Below are 19737 nucleotides of genomic sequence, written 5' to 3'. Positions count from 1 at the left end.
ATTTTCAATTCCAGCTGCAATTTTTAATGTCTGCAAATGTCTGTAGTAGTGATGAAGGGGTTTCTTTTTATGATTTACTACAAAGAACAGACTTTGAAACCCACCGAGTCCCGCTGCAGAGGCCAGCTCCTCGTTTTGCCATGGTTTTATAGGAGTACTTTTGCACCGTGTGCCTCTGAGGATGAAAACAATCCCAGTATTTTCTTTGTGCTGTTTGCTTTAACACAGAAAAGATTTTCCTTCAAGTGGCTTATAATAAAATATATTTTTTATTTTTATTTCGTACGGCTCATAAACCTTTCCCTGCTATTGTGAGCAGGTGTACAAGCCACATCTGAAAGCAGAGGTGAAATGTAACTGCAATTGCTCTGGAGTTTGTAGGAGCTGCAATGGGAGAGCTGGGGCAGGGGAAACACGAAGGCACTGGGAGAGATCGGCACAGCCCTGAGCAGCATTGGGGCCGGCGCTGCCCGGGGGTCCTCGGCTGCTCGAAGGCTCGCAGGGGCCAGGTTGCTGAGGAGCTGTGCAGGCACTCGCACCCAGCATCCCAACGCCACTGCACGATGCTGCAGCCACACTGCTGGTGAATCGCAGATGCTCCTGCCTGCCCTGGGCATCTGGACCCCATTACTGGTCAATGAATTCAGAATCAGGAATTTCTCTGTCCAGACAGAAGCGCCTCATCCACGGTGCGCAGGGTGCAGGAGGGCTGTGCGGGGCATGCAGAGCTGTGTGGGACTCCCCAGGCACCACTGACAGCAGCAGCCACAAAAGTGGGTCTTGCTTTGCATTTCTGCAATTCCTTCTGTTTGTTTTCCAGAATGGCTTTGGGGAAAAGCCAGTGGAAAAATGGAAAAGCAGAGAAGGAACAGAAAACTCCTGTAAAAATAATTAAAAAAAGAAAAAGAAAAAGAAAAAGAAAAAGAAAAAGAAAAAGAAAAAGAAAAAGAAAAAGAAAAAGAAAAAGAAAAAGAAAAAGAAAAAGAAAAAGAAAAAGAAAAAGAAAAAAGAAAATGATCTGCATATCTTTGGACAGCATTTAACTGCATTTGAAAGCAAAATTCCATTTAGTTTTGAAGTATCAAATATAATCAATGTGTGTGAGCCCAAATCACAGCTCTGATTCTGAGAAAACAAATTTCAAATAGTTAAGGGGAAAAAAAAAATGTGGTTGAAACACTTCAGTTAACTCCAGCTATCATATTTTCTCAAATTTGTCCTGGAGCCTCCCTAGATTTTCCTCATTAATCCCCAAATGAAATTCAATTCATTTCATATGTTCCTAGTGCCTGAACCAATTAATGTATCTTCTGGTTCTTAAAAACCCACTCCTGTAGGATAGCAAGCCCTGCAATGACCTCGTGGTAATTCTGAACCCAGGAGCTGCACAGGGAGCTAGGGACATCATTGGCTTGCCTAGGAGAGCAAGGAGCTCCGTGACAGTCACAAAACCTCTCTCTAGATGTTGCCCTATTACTAGTTACTTTTCTATTGCAAGGGCAGCCCTGAAGGAAGAAAAATAGCAGAGAGCAAACGATAAAATTGCTTCTCTTCTATTCTGTGCTTTGACACTGATAAGGCTGTGCAAGCTCCCAGCTACAGCTCATGTAGCTGGGAGCTCAGCCAATAAACATGTCATCCGTCCGGGGAAGCGGAGGAGCGTGGCCAGGAGGAAAGAGAAGAGAAGGGGGAAAAAAAATAGAAAAGAAAAGCAAGGGGGCTGAAAATGCTGCACTTCAGTTGGTTACAGAATGTGTCTAATTGGTATTTTCTTTGCAAAATATTTGCTCTTACTGCTGCTCCATCTCACTTAGCAGGTGTGATGAGGAAAGCTTCGTGGTTCACTGCGGCCCTGGGGGTGCTGCCCGTGTCTGCCCACAGGCACCGAGCCGCCGATAAGGCAGTCTCCGACAGCCAGAGCTCTGCGTCAGCTGCAAGCCTAAAACTAATATTTTGCTACAAGGGCTTGAACTGCAAAGCAAAGCAGTAGGGCTCTAGGTATTTGTTTCATAAATAGCGAGCCGTGTCCGGCGCCCTGATCCAACTGCTCCTAGAGGCACACGGTGCAGCGGCCAGCTGCCGGGGCGCAACGGGAGCGCTGCTGCTGGTGGTGTGTGGCCACTTAGGCACAAGTGGATGCTGAGTGTCTTCAGCACATCCTCCAAACCAACACCCCGAGTGAGCTGCATTGCCCTCCCATAGCCTCTTTACTCTAGAGCCAGCTCCTTTGTGCAGGCACTGCCCCAACCTGGGTCTTGCGCTGCCTCTCGCAGTGACTCCGGACATGGCCTCAGGTGGCAGGGAGCAAGCATGAAGGCGTGTTCCTGCGGGCTGATCACTGGGTGGATCCCTGTATTCACTTCCAAGTGCTTTCTTCCTTCCCTTCTGGGCGCGGGGGAGAGGTATTTCCTTGTTCCCATGCACCAGGGCGAGCACGGCCGGCTGATGTCTTCACCATCTGAGCCGCTCCGTGGTAAAAATAGACACGAGAAGTTGAGGGAACTCTAACCCCCATGGAGCTGCCAAAGGGATTGCCACAATTTTTTGCTGCCGTTTCATGAATATTGCCTCAAATATGGATTCCGCGATGTTTTTCCAGTCTCTAGTTTCTCATTATAAACAGAGCAGCTTCCACTGGAAAAATGTGCTCCACCTTCCCTGCTGCTCCCCTGGCTGGGACCCCCGGGCGCTGCCTTCTCCCAGGGGCTGCGGATTCCTCTTGGCTCTATGTGCATCCCCTCGCTGGCAGCAGCCCCTCTCCCAAAGCTGGCCCAGGGCCCAGGTTTGTCCCTTTCCACCTGGGACACCTCCCTGGGCCATCACCAGTACAAAATAGGGTTTCCTGGGGCAGGTATGATGGATCCTCTGTGAGCGATGGGCACCAAGTGCCACCACGGCCCCAACCTGCACAGTTGGCAGTGCACCTCCCAGTCCTCACCCTCTTGTTTGCTGGATATACCAGCAGCATGAGCTGGCAAAGCCACTTCTTGTAACAAAGTGAGTCAGATTCATTCTCCAGTGTTGCAAAATACATGGGTCTATCTCTTAGAAGTCATTAATATGCGAGTTTCATTTTGTTTGGGTTTATGTAATCGGGAAATACCCCTAACCCAGAAATATCCCTCTTCAGCTGATTTTTCAGAATTATTCTCCTTTTTATTTCCAATTAGCTCTTGGCACAGATTTCTTGTAGTGGGGTTTCAGCCAAAAGGAGATTTATAGAGGCGGGCCACGCGCTCCCGGCACGGCTGGGAGCAGGGACCAGAGCCGGAGCAGGGCAAGGGACGGCAGTGGGGAAACCTCGGCGTCGCCTTCCGACACGGCTGGAAAAGGCCCCTGTGTTTGAGGGCACAATGAGGGCACAATTAGCTGGGAAATAACGGTTTAAGGGGAGAAGGATTCAGAACAAAAACCTTGTGCAAGCTGTGAAACTGGCTCCTTGTTACTGCAAGGGCAGAAGGGACCCAGCTGCACAGCAGGAAGCAGCTCTCCTGTCCTCCCGTCCTCCCGTCCTCCTGCCTTCTGTCCTCCTGCCCTGCCGCCCTCTTCCTCAGCCTGGGCACCAGGAATGTTTCTGCAGGAAGGCCCGGAGGACCAGAGGGACACCAAGGGGACACCGCTTGGCTGTCACCATCCCGGTCCCTGCCATGGGGACACTGCCTGCAGGCTGGCCCCGCACCCCCCCCACACAGCCCGTCTGCAGTGCTGGGCAGTGATGAGCTGGGGCAATATTTATTTGAATCGACTGCTTGACGGGTGATGTAACCGGAATCGGCAAAAGGAAAAAGCCAAATAAGGCAGCATTTTAGTGAAAATATGTCCTAAAATGGGAGTTGGGCTGATGATTAGGGAGAGCAAAACACAGATATGATATTACCATGTTGAGAGCCCCACACAGCCTCAGGCTGCTGAAAAAAAAAAAAAGCCTCCAGGATCCGGAAAGAAGAGAGGAAAAACAACCTAATTCGGAGCAGTTTTCTCCACAAAAACGAGCTGTGTCAGGAGGTCAGTATGTGAAGAATTTCTGTGCTAAGATAGATGGACAGATCAATGCAGTGGAGATTATATTTTTCTGGGAAAATACTGTTTTTTCGAAGAGTTTCTGCAGTATGCTTTTGGCTTTTCAACTTAAATCAGCGAGCTGCTCTAGCAGATAGGAGGAATGGTGATTTAAAGGTGCTGGAAGCAAAAACTCCCGGAGGAAGCTGACAGGTGCCCAAGGAGGAGGGGGGAGCAGCACGCAGCCCCTCACCTGTGGGCAGGGGACAGAGGCCAGGCAGCACCGGTGGCTCCGGAGGACCTGGGGGTCCTGGGCAGGCACCAGGGAGCGTGAGGGAGCCGGCAGCCTTCGGTGGGAGACCCCGGCCCTGCTGCCTTTGGCAGCTTTGCACTGCTCTGTCACCACGATCATGAGAGCACGAGTCTAAAGGGCAGCTGCTGTGGCCAAGTCTTTGTATTTGTTGGATGAAATGGCATTTAGGATGATTTACCGGCTGTTTAGTCGAAAGGTTGAGCTTTTTTATAAAACTTCAAAGACTGAGGGGTGGGGACAGCAGTGAGAAACCTTGGCCGGCCTCACCGGGCAGAGTTTGCACCTTGCAGAGATGGGCCCACAGCAGACACGTGCTGCAGCAAGGGAAGCTGAGTGCCTTTAGGGGAATGTGCAGCTCTGCCAGGCCTGTGCCCTTCTCACCAGGGGAGGCTGTGGGGGCACGTGGGGCTGGCAGGAGCAGATGGCACAAGTTCATGGGCAGCAAGCCCATTAAGAGGTAACGGGGGGCTGGGTATGGACCAGTAACACCCCTCATGGTGCAGGGAGCATCTTTAGAATTAAAAGCCTTTCCCTGGTGCTGTAAAACAGCGTCTTTCATGTTACTTTTTCTGGCTGGTCAGTAGAAATCAGCCAGCACTCAACCAAGGGGCATGCCAAGGGACACAGCCAGTGCCAGCAGGCCAGAGGAGAGCTCGGCGGGCAGCCGGCGCTTCCCCTGCCCTCAGGGTTTGCTCGTGGCAGGCCCTGGCAGCCCTGGCTGGGACGAGGCACCCCAGGGCCACCCCTCTCGCACAGGCTGCCTGGCCAGAGCTGGGGGTCCAGCCTGCGTGAGGCAGCTGGGGTTGTTTTTTAGTCTTTACGTGCAAGTTTCTTTCCTCGTTCTCATGCGGCATTAACAACCAGCATAGTAGCGTGGTTATGAACAACAGCAATAGCCAGGCCTCTCTGCTAGTGAAGACATCTGAGCACAGGCTGGCAGGCGGAGCGGCAGCACGAAGCGCTGTTTTCCTTAGCTCGGGTAGAGGCGAGCTCTCGCCCCGAGGAATTTTATAGTTTCCTGTGAAAGAAGTTCTGGTAATTCATCAGGCATTAAAACTGTCCTCAAGCCAAGAATTTATTTATTTTTGATCTAAATATAGTTGAAGTTCTATTAAAAAAACGCCAGGAATGGCCAAGTTTTCATGACGGGGGCAGGGGAGGTTCGCGCCCCGAGGCTGTCCGCAGGGACCAGGACAGCCCCGGACAGCGGGGACCGTCCTCCGCCAGCACTCCCGCCTGTGGATGCTCCCTGTGGGATGCTCCCTGTGGGATGCTCCATCCAGGGATGCTCCCTCCGGGGACACTCTCAGGGCACAGGAAGGGCTTGGGGCTGCCCAGTGCTGCTACTCCAAGCCCCCCTTTTGGCCAGGTAAGATATCAGTAGCTGCAGCACTTTCCCTGGGCATGAGGATGCAGGCAGGTCGGAGTATCTCACAACCACCAGGTGCTGAAGGCCCAGCGAGGACTGCTTGGAGTGCCTCTGCCTCTCCTGGCAGGGGAACTGCTGCCGGGGGATGTCGGGGCAGCCGTCCCTCTGCCCGCCGGCCATCATGGTGGGATCAGGGCATGGCTCCTTAAGGGACCATGGTTTGCCCTTTTCTACCCTGGCAGCAGCAAAGAGGATGAAGTTTATCTCGTGCTTCAGGAATGACTGCATGAGGACGAAGTGGGTTTTGTATTTGTTTCTGAACAACCATTAGCAACTGCTCAGTCCAGAAGGAATCCGGCCTGATGATTATTTAGGCTATTTGGATTGCTTCTAAAGTTTATCCAAACTGTCTGGTCCATCTCTGTTTGTGAGTCAGAAGAAAAACACCCTCCTTTCTTTCCCCTTTGCCTTACTGGTGCTGTGTGGTCTCCCCAAAGTGCGGGGTCCCAGGTCTCTGCCCGCAGGGACAGGACTGGCTGTGGGGTGGCTGCAGGATGCATTTCGCTGCTGGCCCAGCCACCACCATCCCAGAAGCTCAAGGCCAGAGCAAGCTGCCCCGTCCTGTCCTACCTACACGCTCAAGGCCCCTGCAGCCCAGCGAGCCCCAGCTGCCTGACCTGCAGGAGCCGTTCCTGGCTCTTTGTGTGCTTGCTGTTGTTTTTCTTAACAATTCACATCATGCCCTAGCATTAGCAATGTGCAATGCTGCGGGCACCCTTGTCCTGGGCTTGTTGTGGGTAAGCAGCCAGTCCAGAGTTAGACGCACACAAAAGGACCAAAACCCTATTAAATATGTGGTTTAATAACAAGGCCGTTAGAGCCTGTGTTTGCTTTTGCTGCAGAGCAATCAGCGGCAGCAGAGGAGGCCCCTGCAGAGCAGTACCAGCGCTGCGCAGCCCCTTGGAGGGAGGTGTGCAGATGTGCTGCATCTGCCGTGCTTTTGTGTGGTGTGTTTTACGCGAGCACAAGGTCCCATTTGCAGTTAATGGCAGCCATACACAGAGTGCCATGTGCTCAGTTGTACTGCCAGCATGCTCAAGCCCCCTTTCGAAACCTGCCCGAGACTGCACACGCAGCCTACCAACACTTCCCACCCCAGGGGAGCAAAGCAAAACTGAGGGACTGCGGCAAGGCAGAAGGAAACAGCCAAAGGTGTGCTTTAAAACGCAGCGCTGTCCCCACAGCTCCTCCGAGCACGCCTGCATTGCGCTGCTGCTTGCAAAATCCCATGGTAAAAGTGAGTCTGCAAGGGGCTGGCACCAGCTCTGGGCTGGCTCCCCCCTGCACACAGCCTGGGGCACAGAGCTGCCTGGGTTAGCTCCAGGGCTGGGGACAGTGTGGGGCAGCATCACACCGCTGGCACGGGGCAGCATCGCCTGCATGGGGGGCCACAGCAGGCGAGTGTTTGCATGGCTGCAGATGCTGCCCACGTCTCTCCCCCCATGGCAAAGCCAGGAAAGCTCTTCTCCCCCTCACACGCTCATTTCCTCTGTTTGCACATTACCAGAAACATTTTTTTTCTTTTCTTTTAGAAGCAGCATTAGAAAACACTTCTTTTACAAAGTAATTTTCAACTCACTTGTTTTAAAATCTGTCAGCTGTTAAATGCCTTCCCCCAGTCTTCCTTGCATTCCTCCCCTCCCTCACAGTCCCCATTCAAGCTGACAGTGTGGGTCTTTATCTTTTACAAGATTCCCAGAACTTCAGTGTGTTTTTCCCATGCTGATTTGCTGTGATAAGGTACTAATTCAACTGTCAGCTCAGTGACAGACAACAAGAGTGCCAGGGTGCAGGCAGCACACCCCCATCTGATGCAGCAATCTGTTAGGGTCTGCCAGTGCCACCCACACAAAAACCCTCCATTAGGCCCCCAAACAGCACGAGAACTATGAAAAAATCATGGAGGAGGAGAGGAGGGTTGCTTGCTTTCTTTTTAACTATAAGTGTTGGTGTCTTCCTATTTCCTGGCACATTTCTGAACTTTTCAAGGGTCTGTTTGCTTTATCTTCTCCAGCTTTACCCTGCAAACAAGTGCTGGATTTAGCCTTAACCCAGAGAGATCTGCAGTTCTCCTGCAGGCTTTTGTAAGAGGAACATTGCAAGATGGGTGCTAAAACAGAACAAGAAGGATGAGAAGTGCTGGCAGAACTGCCTCCTGCCAGCACCTGAGGCAATGGCATTGCTGGATGAGGACCCCCACGGGTGCTGCCCCCAGCACCACATGCAGCCCAGGCTCCAAGAGCACTTTGTCCTCACACAGTAACTTCTATATTGGCAGAACTGGCCCTCAGGTGATGTTAGTGGGTATTTTAAAGCGAAATCCTTTGAAGTTAGATTTGATAATTGGATAGATACTGAAACATATCATTATGGATTATGTAGTAACTCAGGAAATCTGATAAATAAAACAGGGGAAGAAAGGCGACAGTCAGAAATGGCGTGGCTGGACTGAAAATGTATCTGTCAATAGGCATCGCTTTAACGATACAGCATTACAGCAAGGAGGGGAAGCATCCAGCAGGGAAATCTCTACCCAAAGGCCTGATGCTGCACCCAGGGGGAGGTCTGGGGCCGTCAGGGCTGGGAGATGCCGGCAGTTTGGGGGTGGCACAGCCTCACTGCGGCTCGCAGCCCCGTATTGCACAGCAGGAAGGCGCCCGCTGGGCCCTCACAGGATGGTGCAGCCACAGCAGCACCTCTCGGGGTAGTCCAGCGCGTACACCTTGTTTTCAAGCCCATAGATGTAGTAGAGGTAAGGCTTCCCCAAGTACTGGTAGTGCACTTCTGTGATGGGGATTCGCTCGACGGTTTGACGCTAGGAAAAGAAACAGAGAAGCCCCAGTTAGCTGTGTGGTATTTGGAGCTGGTGCTGTGTCACACTTTAGGCCGATGTGCCCCAAAACCCCCAGCTTCTGGCCACAAGCCTTTTGGGGCCAGGGCAGCAGCTACTTAGTGAAGGGGAACCAAAAAGCCATGGAGATGGAAGAGCCCAACACTGCAGCCATCACAGCTTCTCCCGAAAGCTCCCCTAGCAGTAGCACCATTATGTTTTGGCCCATATTGCACCACTTCTATTGCATTTACAGCTCTTTAAGCTAATTCCTTAAATCCAGTAAGCCCTGGTGTGCTAGTGCATCCTCCTGCCTCGTGTGCTTGAGGGCTGCGTGTGGAGGCAATTCCCCCATCCTTGCCCAGGGCAGGCAGCAGGCAGCGTGCCACCAGCAGGCATTGGGCTTTGTGGTAGAAAGTCCCCTCTTTCCACTGGAGGAGGCAGGGCGGGCAGTCATAGGATGGTCTGGCAGTGAAAACACCCCGTTGAGGGCAACGATGCCACCAGATTCTGGGCAAATTTAAAAGAAAATGCAAATAAAGGAGCCCCATGAAACCGAATGATGACAGAAGGCACAAAGCCTGCCTTCCCCTCGCAGCAAGCGGGGCCTGGCGTGGTCCCTGCCCACGGGGACATTTTCCCTGCGCCGTGCCCCCAAGCCACTTCATGGCCAGCATCGGGGGAAAGCAGAACAGCACCAGCCAGGCAGGAGGAGATACTTCCTTCCCTCACCTTTTTCCAAAAGATGCTGATTATTTAGCAGAACTTCAGCCAACAGCAAGTGGAAGGGATGAAAAATTAACTGGTGGGGAAGCGCCCCGAACGCAGCCCGGATCGACACAGATGCCACGTGGTGCCGGGGACTTGGCACAGCGGGAGGTTTTCAGCACCTGCCTTCCTGTACAGCTAGAGGAGGCTTTGGGTGTGCAGCAGGCTCTGAACAAACTGCTTTTGATGCTGAGAACTGGAAATTACAGGCTAGAATTAAGTTGGAAGGCAGAAATTTGCCAAAGAGATTGCTTTGACAGACCACATGGAAAATCAAGCCATCTCCCCCTAAGTTTATTTTGGTCTTTCAATTTACTTGCATTTTTAACATGAAATCTTGTCTTTCCTGTGGGCGAAAAGACAGTATGTTCTAGCTAAACTTGTGCATTAGCATTTATAATGGGAGCAACAGCGATTGCCACATTCTAGCAAGAATCAGATGAGTGGAATCCTAACGTTTATTCAAAAATAGCTTCTAAATATAAATAGTGATAATAACTAACATTTGCCAGGGCTCCGGGAAGGTAAAAGGGAAAATAATAGCCACAACTGCCTACATCTTTGAATATGCTCTTGTAAAATTATTTCCTGGGTATTTCACTTGGTAATTATGATTTCTTTTTCATTCACTAAAGGTCACCTCTAAATAAATAATGAAATCTGTTACTGCTCCCAACGTCCTGCTGTGTCTGGCCACGCTCGCTGGCCGACCATAATTAGTTGAACCACACAATTAGCTGAATTTCCAGGGCCGGCTGGTGGGCACCCTCCTCGTGGTGTGTCCCGTGGGATGGGGGGATGCTGAGGGGACGGCAACCCAGCACCATGCTGTTACCACTCCTCAGGGGCTGGCACCACCGGGCACGACCTGTGAGCTCCCCGTGGTGCCGGCCTGGCAGCCCCGGGCCCCCCTTACCTGCCGCAGGATGCGGGACGAGCTGGCAAACGCCGCGCTGTGCTCGGCGATGGCACGCCGCGAGGCCCAGGAGATGGCAGGCTCGGGGAAGTCAACGATGGGGCACACCTGCAAGAAATAAACCCAACAGCATGCCAGGGAAGGTGCTGCTCCTGGGCTGGCAGCCCCAGCTGGAGGCAGGCACTGAGGGACAGGAAAGATGCCCTAAGAGGCCTCACCGTCACCTTCTTCCAGTAGCGCAGCACTGTTAAGTCTGAGAGGGTTTTTTAAGCCTCTCTGTTTACCCCACTATGCGGACAGAAGAAATATTTGGCTTATGGGCAAAAGCAGAATTAGTCGGGAATGCAGCTACTTCTCTCACAGCGTGAGTGATAGCCGTCTGCGTTACAGCCCCACAGACCTCAGCACTCACAGAACTTCGGATCTAAAACACTCACTGAAGAATGAGTCAGATGCTAAAGCATCATTCAGACCCCGAGGGACTCAGCAGCACCAGATGCAAAGTGTTCACTACAGATGCCTGACACTGAGTAACAGCTCTGGGAGAGAGGCAGTCTGTGCCTGGCTCCAGCTCCTGGTACATGGCTGAAATTTCCACCGGTTCCTGCCAGCCTATAATAAAAAACTCCCCCGGGCTTTTGCAGGTATATGGGCCTGGCTCGGTCCTCTTTTGTCGGGCAGAAAACCCAGCGAGGCCAGGTCCCAGGAAGGAGCCAAGGACACCCTGCACTACCTGCAGGCCACCCGTTCCCGCAGCACCCAGGGAGGGATCGCCTCCCCGCACTCACACTCACCACCACGTTTTCATCTTGGAATATATTCTCGCCACTGACTTTGCTGAGCAGCTCCCCTGGGAAGTTCAGGTGATGCTCAGAAACAAATTCAAAAACGTTGTTCCTCCTGCAAGAGTGAGGGAAACCCAGCGAGCGATCAGAGGTTGTGTGCAGGGCACCGACCCATCTCCCAAATCCTGAATGCCTGAGAAATGCTCGAGCACTCCCTGGTTCCTGAGGACAGCAACCATCTCTGCCCAACCTTTGTGCCCTCCGGTGTTAGCTCCTTAATAACCCTGTATATGCAACAACCATGGGTGACTCTTGGATAAATAATCCTGAAATCAGCCCTTCATGGTGATCAGCCTTCTTGCCTTCCAAACCTATCAACTCCTTACTTCAGAAGTATTGTATTCCTCATCCAAAGCCCTGGCTCGTATCAGAGTGAGCCTTTCTGGTCTATGGTTGTGGGGCAGGGCCAAGGCTGGTGCCTGATGCTGGACATCCCACCTGCTGGAGCCTGCCCCAGGCTCTGCATCCTGCAGGACCCCACCAGCACCCTGAGCACGGCTGGGGCAGCTTCCAAGTGCAGGTCACCCTGGCTGGGCACATACCGTGCTCTGGAAAGGGAAGGTCTTCACACAGGGTAACTGGAGGCATTTTGTAAAAAGATGGGAAAGTGGTTAGGACGCACCCAAAGCAGCAGGTAGGGCTTTCAACCAAACCTCTCAAGCTAAGATTTGTTTAGCCCCATCTGCTATCTCTGGCACCAAATGGGAAGTACCAGGGCTGCAACACGGCCATCAGCCTCGTGCCACCGCTAAAACCCCAGGAAAAGGAGCTCAGCCACTGCCCCCATCACCTCTGGCATCCTCAGCTGCCCGAGCTTTGGGTCTGGGCTTTGAGAGTTCGGTACCCATGGAGAGAAATGACCAGCATCATTAAAAGCTAAACCTGACCCTCTCAGCCCCCGTTCCTGCCTGACCAGTGCCAATAAATCTTGTCTTGGCTTCCCCCTACAAAGCAAGCTGAGCTTCAAAGCCTTGCAGGAAAACAAGGAATAAAATTAACAGCCATGAACCCGTGCTGCTTACCAGGTTATCACCAGCTGCCTGAAGTGCTGGAGCTTTTTCTCTCCCTGGCACGTTGTGCACGTCTTGCTGCCCCGGCCGGAGCAGGTACTGCACCTTGGAGGCAACGACAGGGGCTGCAGGGATGGGGATGGGGCTGCTGGGCGCAGGACGAGCCCTGAGCACCACCAGCCACTGCCTGTGGCTCCCCACAGCTCCCCAGGGTTGTGGCCCAGGGCCAGGGAAGGCCATCCACATAGCTGTCTGTAAATGGGGAGCTCATCACAGGATGTATTTGTACCTCTAATTAAGGATAAGCACAATTTCCCCACGCGGTGCTAAGAAGGGAGTGTCCCTGCGAAGGCGCTGCTGCCTGTGCCTCTGCCAGACACGGGAGGCATCTGCTGCTGCGCCGAGCTTTTGGATGGCACCGTGCAACGTGATTAGCAGCAGTTAGCGACTGATTCATTAAGGCTCTTCCAGCCATCATTAGCCCCGGTGGATTCGTGCTTTAAAATGACTGCCACGATTATGCGCGATACCGTCGCTGTTACTTTAAACTTAATGGAGCCACGTAAACAGAACAGCTCCGGCACAGTACCTTCTCTTGTGTCACTTAAGGATCATTTTTAAGCCTATTAAGTTTCATGTTTGGAAAAACAATAGGGTGGTAATTCTCCAGCTGTAAAACCTGCCAAACCCGGAATGATGCGCTGCCGAAACGGGACCTAAAGCCCAGCCTGCAAAAATCAGCGAAAAGTCTTCTGCTGGCATCCGTGGGCATCGGAGAGCTGGGAAAAAGGGGCTCTTTCTAACCATTTTTCCTGGAGAATAGAGCTATTGCCGCATTGCCTTTTCTTTCAGGTGATCCTCATGGCAGCAGGACAAACAAAGCACACAGACATCTCCACGTGCCCGGGTAGTGCCACGAGGCGCCTCCCGCAGCAGCCCCTACCTGCTGCGGCCCGTGCCGGAGCAGAGCTGGCACCTCTTCTGCTGCTTCAGCCTCCGCCGGGACCCCCTGCACGTCACACACCTCGCCTGCAAACACACCGAGGCATTAAACAGGAGCTGGCTGCCAGAACAAAACTGTGGCGGGCGTAGCAACAAAAAGCTTTTAGGTACGTTATTGGAATAATCGCTAATTCGGGCTTGCGGAGAAATGCATTAAGCCAAGCACGTACCTTGCAGCGAAAAGAGCGTACGAAACAGCTCATATATTGTGCCTCCGGATTAATTAGGTGTTTCGGTCAAATTAACGAGTGATGTAAATTGGACACACGATCTGGGCTGAAATGCCTTCTTTCTTGCAGACGGAATTTTCCGCTGGTATTTATTCACGTTGTTAGCAGTGCGCTTTTATTTACTACTATTTAATCTGATTAATTAAGCAGCAATTTTAGTGCAATAACGATACATCTTTGGGCTGTCTTTGGAAATACCTATGTAGCAGAACAAGCACAAAGAGGAGGCCAGGTCTGCAGCTGCCCTTGCACCCTGGGTTCAGCCTTCCCCTCCATTTGAAAGCCCCAAACGCGGAGCTGAGCGCATCTGAAGGCAGCAAGCAACGCGCTGTACTTCATGCCTGAGATCTGAGCTCACGTCAGCAGTGCAGAGCAAAACCTCCTTTCCCTCTCACCACTGCAACACACAGGCTGTGGATGTACAGTGGGGTGAGACTCTGGTGGCCGGGCAGGGTTAGGATGGTCCCGCTCACATCTCTGCAGGGACCTGGTGACACTGCTGGGACACCGCGGAGCCCCAGCCCCGGGGGCAGCAAACAGGAGCGAGGCAGGACTGCCCCTCAGGCTCCCCACCTCAGAATAAGCGTTTGCATGTTGCCGTTTCACAAACAAAACCCAAGCAAAGCAGACAGAAAGGCAGAGCTCCTGGTGGAAGCTGCCACAGCTCCTTACCCAGCCCGCACCGTGGCACGCACCGCACTGCGATCGGCCACGACCGTGGCATCTGTGACACTCCTGAAATCAGAGGGTTACTCATGCACAAAGCTGCCGAGGTTTCAGACATCTCATATTATGCACACGCACTCCTCCTGCATCAGAATTCAGTGATAACATTCTGGTCTTAATGGGACAGAACCCAATACCATAAAATTGTGCTGTAAGAGCACTAAAGGAGCCATAAATAATAATTATTTAACAAAGGCAAATGTCTATGTAACGCTGGCAAAAGAAAGTCATTTTTTTCTTTATTCATAATTTCACTAAAAAGTAAAATAAATTGACCAGCTATAAGCTTGTCAAGAGCTAAATGGGAACTGTCATGGAAACAAACGTTCTGCTAATGTGGGAAAAAATTAACAAAAGGGGAAAAATCATCTAGCGCCGTTTCTTGAAGAGGCTGAAGCAAAATTTGCCCTCAAACTTCTAGAAGAAGAAAACACCAGGAAGAAGGAATCTCCGACTATTTTCCCAGGCATTTAGTGCAGAAAAATTGGGAAGTGGAAAGCTGAAGCCTGGCACCCACCAGTGTCAGGCGGAGCTGAGGGTGCCGCGGCAGGGACGTGCTCCCCGCGCCCCGAGGAGCAGGACTCACCCTGACCAGCACCGAGCGGGGCACCCGGCAGCGCCGTGTCTGGCCCTGGAAGAGCGGGGGGACCCCCACCTCCACGTCCCAGAGGTCTGGAGGGATGTCCCCGGGGGGTCTGGTTGCTCCGGGCTCTGCAAAGGTGATGGCATCTTACCTGGCTGGCTGGAGGCAGCGCTTGGATGCAGGCCAGCTCCCGGCAGTGCTGGGGACCGACCGACATCGTCCCTTGTCCCTGTCCCCACTCCCATCTCCAGCCCCATTCCCATCCCCATCCCCGGACCATCCCTCTGCAGGTCCATGCCATGGGCACCCCGAGGTGCTGAGCGTCCTCCTGCCACCATTTGTGCTATTCCCGATGGACGAAGGGCAGGCACTTACTGGTGAAGGGCTCAAACGCCCACTCGCTTAACCGCGATTCAATGAACGTCTCCAGTCGATACTAGAAGAGAAAAAATGCAGAGGCCACAGGGACACCTTGCATAAAGTAGGTATTGTAACCACGACTTGCGAGTGTGGGAGAACATCTGCCCCAAAGCGCCTGTCAGAGGGCACTCCCAACGCCCTGCTTCTCACTGCTCATCCGTTACCCACTTCTAACACCCCAAAGAGCCAGCGGGGAGGGGACACAGCATCCACACACCCCCCCGAGAGCAGCCCAGGCAGTGGCAGCACGGCGCCGTGGCACTGGGACCGAAATGCTGCTGGCTGGGCACTGCCCTGGGGGCAGCGACTCGCCCAAAGCAAGGCTGAGCCGAGGCCAGCTGTTACGGGCAGCAGGCACAAAGTCTGCCAGAAATGTTTCCAGTGAGAGGAGTGACAATAGAGAATCAAATGCCACATGTTTTCTGTGGAATTAAATATCGCAAAGACACATTCACAGCTGGGGGCACGCAGGGCATTGCAGTTCACTCTGTGCTCGCGTGTGTCCAAAGAAACAAGCTGCAGAGCACGTCCCTCCCGTCTAGCTAAGGGAACTGCTGTCTTTTGCAAAGCTGAGCTGTAAAAGCAGGTCTGCAGGGCTTTGCCAAGGGGATGCTGTACTGTGGAGGGATGTGGACCTTTCAGCTAGGAAGCATGCAGGCAGCTCCTGGGTAGATTCTCCTTGGAAAGCACATAACGTATGCGACTGCCTTCAAAGCAGGGTGAAAGCACTCTTATGTAATGACCAGACAATTCTTGTGGCCCAAAGCCACCAGGTGGTTGGAAACTGCCCCGTGCTCAGAAGAGGCGGCCCAAGAGGCCCCCTGGGTGTCCTCACCCGGTAGGTGACGCGCGGGCGCAGCTCCTGGATGTCCAGCTCCGCCGCCGCCCTGCTCCCGTAGCAGCGCCTGGCGGCCACGAAGCGCAGCAGGGCTGTCCTGGCCGCCGCCTCCGTCAGCGGGGGGACACCGCGAGGAACCAACACCGAGGGGTTTCTGCTCTGCACTTGCTCTACAGGCCTGGAAACAGTCGGTGCATTTAGCTCGCCCAGCAGGCCCAGAGGTGGTGGCACTGGCTTGGCTCCTGCAGGAAAGGGATATGGAGAAACTCAAACCCAACTGAAACTGAAGGCAGAGTTTGCTCAGTAACGTGCTAAGATTTAGGTGTGGAAGCCAAAGCTGCTCCCAGGACAGCAGCTCACTGCACACCAAGCCCCCTGCACCACTGCCAGGAGCTGTGGCCAGCCCAGCTCATCCCAGTGACATCCTAGCTCATCCCAGTGCTGCCCCAGCCACGCACTGGGATGCTCCGGGTGCCCCCAGCAGGCTGTGCCGTGGGCTGTGCTGGGTCCCAGCCCTGCGCTCAGCAGGGATGGGGGCCTGGGGGCCGGCCCAGCAGACAGCCCCCCACCTCACAGCGGGCAGCCTGCTTTCCAAAACCTGCCTGAGGGACAGCAACGAGCCAGGAACAGGCTCCCAGGAGGAGAAAAGGAGCCCGGGAGCCGGAGCTGAGCGCCCCCTGAGGCTGCAGCAGTGCGCACCGGGGGGTGGTCCAGGGGCTGCCAGCACCGATGGCCGCAGAGGAGATGCGGCAGGGATTTTGGCAGGGATTGCGGGAGGGATTTCGGCAGGAATTTCAGCAGGGATTTGCCGTCGTGCCCCCGCCCGGCGGCCCGGTCCCTGCGCTGAGGTGGAGCAATGCTGACACCCCGCGGGTGTCTGAGGGCCGAGAGCCGCACGCAGCCGCCGCCTGCCTTCCCCTCGAGCAGTGTCTGCTCCTCCAGCGGCTGCCTCCTCTAAAAGTTTCCAGCTCGCTTCAGTTCTGTTTGTGGGGTTTGTTTCCCTGAGTACCACTCTAAAAATAGCCACCGCTAACAATCGGTGCTCCTGGTTCCTGATACAGAAACAATTCTTTTTATTTAGCCTTTTTTTCCAGCGGCCCTTCCTATCACAGCAGCTGGTGATGAAAGTCAGCCTGGGTGAGCAGGGAGCGTGTGGAAGGGCCAGGAAATGCCAGAGCAGTAACCACCAGCGATGGGAGCTGCACAAAGCGGGGCTGAGGGGAGCCATCCATCACCTTGATTTACTGGGCTTCTCTGAGAGCATTCCCCTTCCTTCCAGGAGGCTAAATTAATCTCTCCATTATTTCTCCCTAAGAAAATAAGAAACTTCATGCTCCACTTGAAACGCCACGCTGCTCGTGCAGAAGACAAGGCTGCCCCTCAGCTGCAGGTTCTCAGAGATAAGCACTGCAGAGAGGCGCCTTGAAAAAAATCAATCAGTAAGGTGCCTTCAGTGTGACTGTCTTGGCCACGTCTAGATCAAACACAGACATCTTCCTAAGGCAGGGGTGAAGTATCTCCCAGTGCTGTGGACTCCCCAGCCACCCAGCTCACAGCCCGTGCTTCTCAGCAAGCCAAAGCTCCGGCTTTGCTTTGTCCTCCATGCCCCAGGGTAGGAGCGCTCCCAGCAGAGGCACCTCGCCTGACCCTCTGCTCTGGTGCTGCATTGGTGGTGGCTTGGTACATCTGCACGGAGTTGTACTCACAAGGAAAAGGAAATGCAAATATTACTGAAAGTCTCATGAATTTCTCATTCAGAAAATGCAGCTTTTACACACCTTTTTTTCCCAGGCTCATTCAGACAGGCACAGCCCTGCTGCAGGTGAGCACCATGCCCAGCACAGCTGGGGCAAGAGGCACGAGGAAGAAGTGTGCTTCATGGTGTGTTGCAGAGAAACATCCCAGAAGGGTGAACTCCCAGGTTCTTATTTGAACCATCAGATCAAATCCTTTCTGATAGTTCCAAGACGTACTGGATTTCTATGCACATTCTGAAGAGAACCTGAACACTTATTTTTAATGCAAAAAGGTTAAATTAAAACCTGTTTATAACAAAAGATGGAGATAAGCACCAAATTCCAGCCCAGTGGAAATGGTTTAAATGACCTGGTTAAAAATATCCCAAATCTGGAGCAAATAAGTCAACAGCAGGGTTGTTGCTACGGTGATGATGTTGGAAATCACAATAGTGTATAAACATGAACACATCGCTCCACTTCGAAACAACAATAAGTCTGAGACGGACTTTGACCAAAGCCAGGAGATTCAGCGCTTCGGCTGCTACTCATCAGATACTCCAGGTTTTGCTCCACATCACAGCGATCCAGCCCTAATGCACCAAACAGCCGGCAGAATGCACACACAAGGCCACGCTGCTCTTCCCAGCCTCCAGGCAGCCACAGGGACTGCAAACGCTGCAGCTGGCCAGCAGTGACTGACCCTGAGCCCACTGACATCAGCAGAAAGACTCCCATTTTTGGTGGATTTCAGATAGAACCCACAGCCAAAAAGTTGGGGAGAGTTCATTCTTTGGCAAAACCTGCCAGTTACCCTGCAGTTTTTGTCGCCATAAATCACTTCGCTCGCTTCTGACTAGTTGGCTGTTGGAGCGGGAAGTCAGCCTTGCGTGCAGCACCCCCAGGACCACAGTGAATAATTTTTTTTTCCATCCGATTAAACAGAAACTTCCTGCAGCATTATTATTTCTAAAGCTAATCAAAGCTTTTCTCATTCATAAATTAAAGAACCTCAGAACTCAATTACTTTTCAGCAGCAACAGTGACAGTGATATTTCACTGGGGCACCACATAATTAGAGTTTCTTCAGGAACCGTATTAACATCTAATGAAGAAGATATAGTCAAGGGCATAAGATCAAAGCGCCATCACGAGAGATATTTTGATTAAGTAGCATTCTGTTAAAAGATAAGCCTCAGCTTAGGCTTTTCATTGGACTTAAGTGAGCAGCAACACCTGTAGCTCACAGACATGGCACAAGAGATGCGCTGACCCTCTCCACAAGCACTGCCTGGGAGAACGCACACACTGACATTTGGTGGAAGAGGAGTTCCCTCCTCAAAACAGTTAATTTTTAACATATTGCTTGAAAACACATTTTAGGAATATGTTAAGAAGTACAACTGAATAAAATTAATAGAGGAACTCATTGGCATGGCATGCAATCTATTTCTTTTAGCTTTACTTACTGTCTGCTTTCACGTCTTGTTCCATTTTCAAAGGTTAGGAACTAAGATGGTCCTGTCCTCACAATCTCCCCTGCAATACGATGTTTTCTGTGAATTCTGTGCTGGCAGCAATGAAACCCAGCCCCCCTGAGCCACTCCCCTCTAACAAACAACACAGATGTTGGGAAATAATGAATTAATGTCGAAGCTGGACAAAGCAGAAACTTGCCCGGAAGGAAAGTGCCAAGCAGCCCACACAGACCGTGCTGGCTTCCCAAAGTGAAGACCCACTGGAGAGGAAGATGCTGGAAATTGTGGAGACCGCGTGTCCTGCAGCCCCTGAAGCCCAGTGGTGCAAGGCATGGTATCTTCTCCAGAGGAGGAGGCACAACACTGACTGTGGGCTCGAGGCACTGCTTGGCTGCAGGGGGGGAGCTGCCTGCGCACCCACACGGCACCGCCTGAAGCTCCACGTGCCCACAGCTCTTGGTGTTAGCTTTTTCTGGTGTAATTATTAGGTACTTGCTAACCTGAGAGCAGATTCTGGAGACATAAGCAGTGCTTCACTGGTACATCTGTGTCAGCCACATGTACCTGGAAAGCAAGCAGCAGCTCAGAACTGAAGGCCACGTGCAAAGCGATGG

General features: G+C 52.6%; 1 protein-coding gene across 2 annotated transcripts; it reads right to left on the bottom strand.

Annotated features, from left to right (window-relative positions):
• Positions 1-7074: 7074 nt before the first annotated feature.
• Positions 7075-19160, bottom strand: SSUH2 (ssu-2 homolog). Of its 2 annotated transcripts, XM_082768485.1 has the most exons (10): positions 19115-19160; positions 15907-16151; positions 15027-15087; positions 14655-14779; positions 14015-14077; positions 13054-13139; positions 12123-12215; positions 11050-11155; positions 10256-10363; positions 7075-8556 (listed from the first exon to the last, which is right to left on the bottom strand). In XM_082768485.1, the coding sequence occupies exons 1-10, from the start codon at positions 19137-19139 to the stop codon at positions 8410-8412; spliced, it is 1059 nt and encodes a 352-aa protein (XP_082624611.1). In that variant the 5' UTR covers positions 19140-19160; the 3' UTR covers positions 7075-8409. The 2 variants fall into 2 exon arrangements, with proteins under 2 accessions (XP_082624611.1, XP_082624612.1); XM_082768486.1 differs by lacking the exon at positions 14015-14077.
• Positions 19161-19737: the final 577 nt, after the last annotated feature.

This window comes from Aythya marila (assembly GCF_965140915.1).
Source record: "Aythya marila genome assembly, chromosome: 10".
NCBI lineage: Eukaryota > Metazoa > Chordata > Aves > Anseriformes > Anatidae > Aythya > Aythya marila.
The sequence above is the reverse complement of the archived record's forward strand: the minus strand, read 5'-3'. Positions and strand labels throughout refer to the sequence as shown.

What these genes read in the sequence shown, in the direction of transcription:
- SSUH2 (XM_082768485.1), bottom strand. Translation starts at nt 19,139, where the DNA reads ATGGAACAAGACGTGAAAGCAGACA. An exon ending in GGCGTTTGAGCCCTTCACCA is followed by an intron (nt 14,780 to 15,026) that starts GTAAGTGCCTGC and finishes TCACCTTTGCAG; the next exon opens with AGCCCGGAGCAACCAGACCC. An exon ending in CCCGCTCGGTGCTGGTCAGG is followed by an intron (nt 14,078 to 14,654) that starts GTGAGTCCTGCT and finishes CTCTGATTTCAG; the next exon opens with GAGTGTCACAGATGCCACGG.